General features: G+C 44.3%; 1 protein-coding gene across 4 annotated transcripts; it reads right to left on the bottom strand.

The window, feature by feature from the left end:
* Positions 1–466: 466 nt before the first annotated feature.
* Positions 467–8,017, bottom strand: LOC120049949 (tetraspanin-9-like). 4 transcript variants are annotated; one of them, XM_038996477.1, is made up of 9 exons: positions 7,797–8,017; positions 6,113–6,137; positions 5,826–5,906; positions 5,485–5,676; positions 5,318–5,392; positions 5,095–5,196; positions 4,852–4,983; positions 1,886–1,969; positions 467–1,784 (listed from the first exon to the last, which is right to left on the bottom strand). In XM_038996477.1, exons 3-9 carry the CDS (start codon positions 5,886–5,888, stop codon positions 1,713–1,715), a joined length of 720 nt encoding a protein of 239 aa, XP_038852405.1. In that variant the 5' UTR covers positions 5,889–5,906; positions 6,113–6,137; positions 7,797–8,017; the 3' UTR covers positions 467–1,712. The 4 variants fall into 4 exon arrangements, with proteins under 4 accessions (XP_038852405.1, XP_038852403.1, XP_038852404.1 ...); XM_038996475.1 differs by having other exon boundaries at positions 7,731–8,016; XM_038996476.1 differs by lacking the exon at positions 7,797–8,017 and adding an exon at positions 6,457–6,745.
* Positions 8,018–8,398: the final 381 nt, after the last annotated feature.

Raw genomic sequence — 8,398 nt, 5'->3', positions numbered from 1 at the left:
TACTAGATGATGATAGTTCACTCCTGTAACAGTACTAGATGATGATAGTTCACTCCTGTAACAGTACTAGATGATGATAGTTCACTCCTGTAACAGTACTAGATGATGATAGTTCACTCCTGTAACAGTACTAGATGATGATAGTTCACTCCTGTAACAGTACTAGATGATGATAGTTCACTCCTGTAACAGTACTAGATGATGATAGTTCACTCCTGTAACAGTACTAGATGATAGTTCACTCCTGTAACAGTACTAGATGATAGTTCACTCCTGTAACAGTACTAGATGATAGTTCACTCCTGTAACAGTACTAGATGATAGCTCACTCCTGTAACAGTACTAGATGATGATAGTTCACTCCTGTAACAGTACTAGATGATAGTTCATTCCACCTCCACCTCAATTGAAGATGATGCTTTAGTAAACAGAATTGGAATTTGAACTGAAGGAAAAATGGCCAGCATTTTGACAGAATAAGCGTAACTTTTATTGAACACATCTCAGTAACACTGGTTTTACAAGAATAAATCCATACAATATAAATGTAATCCGTTTAAGGATTTCTAAGGCATGAAATCGAACCTCTCTTTCCCATTACTCTATTTTGTGTTCAAGCTATTCTGGATGACTGAGGGGTGTCCCTATTCCCATACACACAATCCAACCCCCCTTCCTCACCCACCCTTAGTCCCCCCATAACTGAACTAGGGCCAGGATTCAATCCGACTGCGGGTTGTCGACAATTCAGCTTTTAAATGGAATTTCTGATTGAACTATATGTAGCATTTGATAACAAAATAACATTTTGGGGCAGTGTAAATTGGTCAAAACAAACTATTAATTTCACATAAGCAGTTAAATAAAAAAATGACTACGTGTCTTTAAAGTAACAGGGTTGACCGTATCAGGGTTGAGGTTTTCGTCTGAAATCAGCCATAAATCCACTTGTGACAGGGGGAATGAATGGACACTTGTTGTGTGCAACAGGGAGGGGCAAATGAATGCAAGCTTCACAAAACTTTTGGCTAGAAATGTTTTAACAAATCCAATCTATGGGTAACAGGGATGACGCGTTATAATCAACACGCTCAGTTTAACCACAAAACACCAGAAAAAGGCCAAAAAGAGTAGAACCAGCTCACCTGCTTTTACACTGATTTGAGTTTGTTTTGGAAAAAAAACTTCTTAAAAAAGGAATAGTTTCACCATATATATATATAAATAGTTAGGTTTACGTAACAGGGTTGGCCTTAAAATGAGGGACAGACAAATGAAATCGCATAAATAAATAACCTTCAGAAAAGACTGTCAAAGCAACAACATAACTAACATAACTTTTTACAGTAGAATTTCAATGATGTTGAAAACATGGAGGAATTTTGGGGTGAAGTTGGTTGAAATCTTCCCAGAAGTCGGAAAAACATAACGAGGGACAATGTCAAAATGCTGATTGTTGGCACTATTTGTGGAATAATCCATTTACGGTGCATTGTTGACAAACCGCGGTCGGATTGAATCCTGCCAAGAACACTGATTATAATGATAAAGATGATCATTAAAAGACAATATTGCCTTTGTGCACAAAATGATACAAGGGTGTGTAAATATAAAACACTAAATAAAAAGCTGTTTTGTGGCATGTGTGTGTGTCTTTTTAGAGTATAATTTTGTATACAAGTAATGGGTCTCAAACTCTGTGTGTGTGTGTTCTAAGCTTCGTACTTCTTCCCGGATCGGTGGATCTGCTGGTACAAAGTCATGGAGAAGGCCATACCCAGGAGCTGCAGACAGAAAGTCACATCAATCACACTGCAACAACATCATTACATGTACATCTGTATGTCTTCCTGTATGCGCGCACAGACACACACACACACCATACCTGTATGACCAGAACACACATGGCGATGGTTCCCAGCAGGTGTTTATTGTCATCCAGCCACTCCTCCACCTTCTCATAGCAACCCTGACAAGAGAGAAACATATAATCTTGAGAAGTGAAAAAGGACACTCCTACACATGCAGATACACACACACACTCCCTGATGGTAGGGAGAAGATCAGACACACACACACTCCCTGATGGTAGGGAGAAGATCAGACACACACACACTCCCTGGTGGTAGGGAGAAGATCAGACACACACACACACTCCCTGGTGGTAGGGAGAAGATCAGACACACACACACACTCCCTGGTGGTAGGGAGAAGATCAGACACACACACACACTCCCTGATGGTAGGGAGAAGATCAGACACACACACACTCCCTGATGGTAGGGAGAAGATCAGACACACACACACACTCCCTGATGGTAGGGAGAAGATCAGACACACACACACACTCCCTGATGGTAGGGAGAAGATCAGACACACACACACTCCCTGGTGGTAGGGAGAAGATCAGACACACACACACTCCCTGGTGGTAGGGAGAAGATCAGACACACACACACACTCCCTGGTGGTAGGGAGAAGATCAGACACACACACACACTCCCTGATGGTAGGGAGAAGATCACACACACACACACACTCCCTGATGGTAGGGAGAAGATCAGACACACACACACTCCCTGATGGTAGGGAGAAGATCAGACACACACACACACTCCCTGATGGTAGGGAGAAGATCAGACACACACACACACTCCCTGATGGTAGGGAGAAGATCAGACACACACACACACACTCCCTGATGGTAGGGAGAAGATCAGACACACACACACACACTCCCTGATGGTAGGGAGAAGATCAGACACACACACACACTCCCTGATGGTAGGGAGAAGATCAGACACACACACACACTCCCTGATGGTAGGGAGAAGATCAGACACACACACACACTCCCTGATGGTAGGGAGAAGATCAGACACACACACACACACACTCCCTGATGGTAGGGAGAAGATCAGACACACACACACACACACTCCCTGATGGTAGGGAGAAGATCAGACACACACACACACACACTCCCTGATGGTAGGGAGAAGATCAGACACACACACACACACACTCCCTGATGGTAGGGAGAAGATCAGACACACACACACACACACTCCCTGATGGTAGGGAGAAGATCAGACACACACACACACACACTCCCTGATGGTAGGGAGAAGATCAGACACACACACACACACACTCCCTGATGGTAGGGAGAAGATCAGACACACACACACACACACTCCCTGATGGTAGGGAGAAGATCAGACACACACACACACACACTCCCTGATGGTAGGGAGAAGATCAGACACACACACACACACACTCCCTGATGGTAGGGAGAAGATCAGACACACACACACACACACTCCCTGATGGTAGGGAGAAGATCAGACACACACACACACACACTCCCTGATGGTAGGGAGAAGATCAGACACACACACACACACTCCCTGATGGTAGGGAGAAGATCAGACACACACACACACTCCCTGATGGTAGGGAGAAGATCAGACACACACACACACTCCCTGATGGTAGGGAGAAGATCAGACACACACACACACTCCCTGATGGTAGGGAGAAGATCAGACACACACACACACTCCCTGATGGTAGGGAGAAGATCAGACACACACACACACACTCCCTGATGGTAGGGAGAAGATCAGACACACACACACACACTCCCTGATGGTAGGGAGAAGATCAGACACACACACACACTCCCTGATGGTAGGGAGAAGATCAGACACACACACACACTCCCTGATGGTAGGGAGAAGATCAGACACACACACACACACTCCCTGATGGTAGGGAGAAGATCAGACACACACACACACTCCCTGATGGTAGGGAGAAGATCAGACACACACACACACTCCCTGATGGTAGGGAGAAGATCAGACACACACACACACTCCCTGATGGTAGGGAGAAGATCAGACACACACACACACTCCCTGATGGTAGGGAGAAGATCAGACACACACACACACTCCCTGATGGTAGGGAGAAGATCAGACACACACACACACTCCCTGATGGTAGGGAGAAGATCAGACACACACACACTCCCTGATGGTAGGGAGAAGATCAGACACACACACACTCCCTGATGGTAGGGAGAAGGTCAGACACACACACACTCCCTGATGGTAGGGAGAAGGTCAGACACACACACACTCCCTGATGGTAGGGAGAAGGTCAGACACACACACACTCCCTGATGGTAGGGAGAAGGTCAGACACACACACACTCCCTGATGGTAGGGAGAAGGTCAGACACACACACTCCCTGATGGTAGGGTCAGACACACACACTCCCTGATGGTAGGGAGAAGGTCAGACACACACACTCCCTGATGGTAGGGAGAAGGTCAGACACACACACACTCCCTGATGGTAGGGAGAAGATCAGACACACACACACTCCCTGATGGTAGGGAGAAGATCAGACACACACACTCCCTGATGGTAGGGAGAAGATCAGACACACACACTCCCTGATGGTAGGGAGAAGATCAGACACACACACTCCCTGATGGTAGGGAGAAGATCAGACACACACACTCCCTGATGGTAGGGAGAAGATCAGACACACACTCCCTGATGGTAGGGAGAAGGTCAGACACACACTCCCTGATGGTAGGGAGAAGGTCAGACACACACTCCCTGATGGTATGGAGAAGGTCAGACACACACTCCCTGATGGTAGGGAGAAGGTCAGACACACACTCCCTGATGGTAGGGAGAAGGTCAGACACACACTCCCTGATGGTAGGGAGAAGGTCAGACACACACTCCCTGATGGTAGGGAGAAGGTCAGACACACACTCCCTGATGGTAGGGAGAAGATCAGACATTTTTAAACAAACACAAACTGACCTGTGTCCAGAACTGGTTGGTGGCATTGCGCCCACAGTCCTGGTAGATATCCTGGCAGCAGTGGTCAGGAACCACCTTCTCCTGCAGGGCAGTGTGCCAGTCTGTGTACCCATTCACCCCACAACAATGCCACTGACAGGGAGAGAGAGGAGACAGGGTTATATATTGCACCTCTCCCTTGATAGCATAGCATTCCATTAGTGTGGGGTTGTATGGTAGATCATTAGTAGTTAGGTACCGTACCTCTGTCTGTATGGTGTTCCAGGCGTTGCGGAGGCCAGCGTTGTTGTTGGTGCTGTACAGAGTAAGTCCCTCTTTCAGGTCCTGTCTGGCATTCTCACTCACCTGCACACACAGTGGATCATGAGAAATGTAGGCAGAGGCACAGAGCACTATGGGAACAAGAACTATAGGTGGAAGGATAACCAGGGGTTGAATTGACAGGTGGCTTCTATGGGAGTCTTACATTGTCTGTGTATACGAAGAACAGGATGAGTAGGATCAGCTCCGCCAACAGAATAGCCAACAACGTGATGAAAAACTACAGGGAACATGAGAGAAGAGAGACAGGTGAGGTTGCCAATGTGCCAAGCAATGTAGTGTGGTGCATCGTGGTTAGTGTAGTTCACTCACACTCAGCAGCAGACACTTGTTCTCCTTGATGGCACCCAGGCAACCCAGGAAGCCTGTAACCATGATGACAGCACCCAGGGTGATGATGAGGTTGGCAGCAGAGATGGAGGGGAAGGATGGTGATAGGGTGGCAAAGCTGCCCTGGGACACAGACAACCACACCCCCACACCCAACAAACCACAGCCACCCAACTGAGAGGCAGAATAAAATATAAATACATGATTGTCATTACTCTAATCATTATTATACCTTTAGTATACTATGATTTAATAATAAAATAGAATGCAGAACCAGATCAATTTGTTTGAAAATGATGTGTGCAGTGAGTTTGTTCACCCACCCAGAAGAGCAGGTTGAAGAGGAACAGCATGTATTTGACACAGCAGAGGCAGCCGCGAGCCATGGTGGAAGCTGTGACGATCTGCAAATAAAAGGGCAGTGTTTATTATGCAAAACCTTTGTGAAGAATTTGTACGTTTCTCCCTTGCAAATTATCAGCAATCGACTACAATTCAAATGTGACTGAATATCTATATTACTTCAAACACTGCTCGAACTTGTTTCCTTTAAGTCGTTTCAACCGAGTGTATTTCCATAGGTACTAGTAAATAGTAATACTGCACTCACCTCACTTGTGAAACTCTTGTAATGCCTAAAAAAACAAACAGTGCAGCGTTAACAAAGTAAACAAATCAAATCTCGCAGGTATAGAAGGGTTGGTTGTTCAGCAACAAAACTAACGCTTGCATAAATATAGGGCAAAACACACGGGGTTGGCTTTACATTGCTGACAACATGTAAACTATATTTCGAATTCAATGTTTATTAAAAACAGAAATACATGTGCACAATGAGCACTTGTCTCTCAAATACATCGTTACAGTTGTTGATTAGCTTGCGAATTTGGGCCATATTAGCATTGACACGAAATCAGTCAAAACAAGACATGGTATCAAGAACAAGCCACTTACGATTCCCCACATGGCACTTGTCATTCTGGCTAGCAATCTGGCCATCCAGAATCAAAACAACACACTGACTTCTGCCCCCCATAGAAACGTACACCTTGTTTTCGTGACATTTCCAGCTAACCCATCTATTAAAACGTCATGTTCTTTTTGCTCGTCCCTGTAAAAAAAACTTGGTTGATCTCTTGTGGGATTACAACAGACTAGGGCCTACATTTTCCCAGGTGAATGTACAGTTTGACACAAAGATTATTCGCTCCTATCCATCTGTTTGACATTTACCTGTGAAAATATTACCCCGCTGTAATTCTTCAACGGAACCACAAGAGGGCAGCGTTTGCTCAAGAATTAAAGTGACTGGAGTCCTAAGGACTAAAGCAACGTTTAAATAATTGTGTAGGCTATTCAGTTCACTCCTGATATAAAAGTGCTTTTGAACGTCGTATTTACGAGCACGAAGCCAAAACCTCCAGATAGCCACGGAGAAATAACAGAAAATGCATTTGAAAAACTAAAGAACATAATGAACAGTGTTTTGATTTAGTCACTTATCTCCTGGGAAAGTGCTGCCCCCTTGAGGTTGTGTTGAGGCATGACAATTGATACTATTTGAACATGTAAACTGTTCTCATAATTCAGAATGATTAAATGTAATTTCTCTCTCTCTGAATAATTTTACCACTTAGATAAGGAATTAGATAATGCCGTCGAGCTTTCAGCGGAGGGACCTGTAAGACAAAGCACACACACAACTATTTCATGTAGGCCTACTGTTGTTCTATGTAGTAGCAGTTATGTTCTTCTGGAAATTATTTTCCATGTCAATCACAGTGGAGACACACAGACAAAGAGCGAGAGATAAATCTACCATCACTTTTAGGCCAACTACAGAACAATAAATCACAGATTGCACTCCCCCTTCATCTTTTTTCTACATCGCCACCACAGGAAGTGACATTTGGTGAGGATCGAGAAAGAAGCATTGTTGCTCGCTCTAGAATCTGATAGTGTTATGATGTAACTTCTGTTAAAAGAAAATGTCAACATTGTTTAGCAGCCAGGTCCAATGGTTTTGGCTACACCTCTGATTTAATTCGTTGACGTTGTAAACCGATAACGTTGGTCGTGCGTGAATCTAACATAATTTACAAGCATATATTCTCATAAAAAATTTAGAAAATTACGGACTGGATTGATACCCAAAACTGCTGGGATAATTTTAGACTTGTCCTAAACAGCATGGCCGGAGTATCCAGACCAAAGAGATGATTCCGTACCGTAACTGTACCAGCTCGAGTTCAGCTCATCCTCATTTCAACAATCTCCTGACTACTGCGACCGACCTCTATCCGGTTTTCCAGCGTAGAATCCGCGATAACGAAAAAGTTAAATCCGATTGTCTTCTTTTTGTAGGCTATATTTAAACTTTCCTTCTGTCGTTGATGAATCACAGGCGAAGTATTTTCTCTCAGAAGGGCGGAAACTGGTCTGGTGGCGGGGAGGAATTACGTTACCGAATGGAACTGCAACGAGAGTATGGGACGTCCTGGGAGATGATGGATTTATTTGACCGAGGTAAAGACAGTTTCAGGTTGGATATTCGCCTGTCGTTTTCCTTACGTCCGCCAACAGCAGTTAGGGACCGTGAACATAGTGACAAATCATTTTTTTCAAATTTCAATAGCTCTTTAACCATTACTCCTAAAAAAATATATAATAAAAAAAATAACATTACTCCTGAAACTTTCAAAACTGGTTGTAGCTAACCTGATGGCATAGACACACATTGCACACACTTTTTTTGTTGATTTACATCTCGCACTATTTTTTATTATTTATTTATATTTTTGAATTTCAATAGCTCTTTGGTCATATGACCTACTGACTTCAAACAAGGTTCAGAAAGTACACTCAGTGGCCCTACACAGTGCACAGCCTTTAGTTT

The sequence above is a fragment of the Salvelinus namaycush genome, chromosome 6 (genome assembly GCF_016432855.1).
Source record: "Salvelinus namaycush isolate Seneca chromosome 6, SaNama_1.0, whole genome shotgun sequence".
In the NCBI taxonomy this organism is placed as follows: domain Eukaryota; kingdom Metazoa; phylum Chordata; class Actinopteri; order Salmoniformes; family Salmonidae; genus Salvelinus; species Salvelinus namaycush.
Note: the sequence above shows the minus strand (reverse complement) of the source record. Positions and strands in the feature narration are given on the sequence as shown.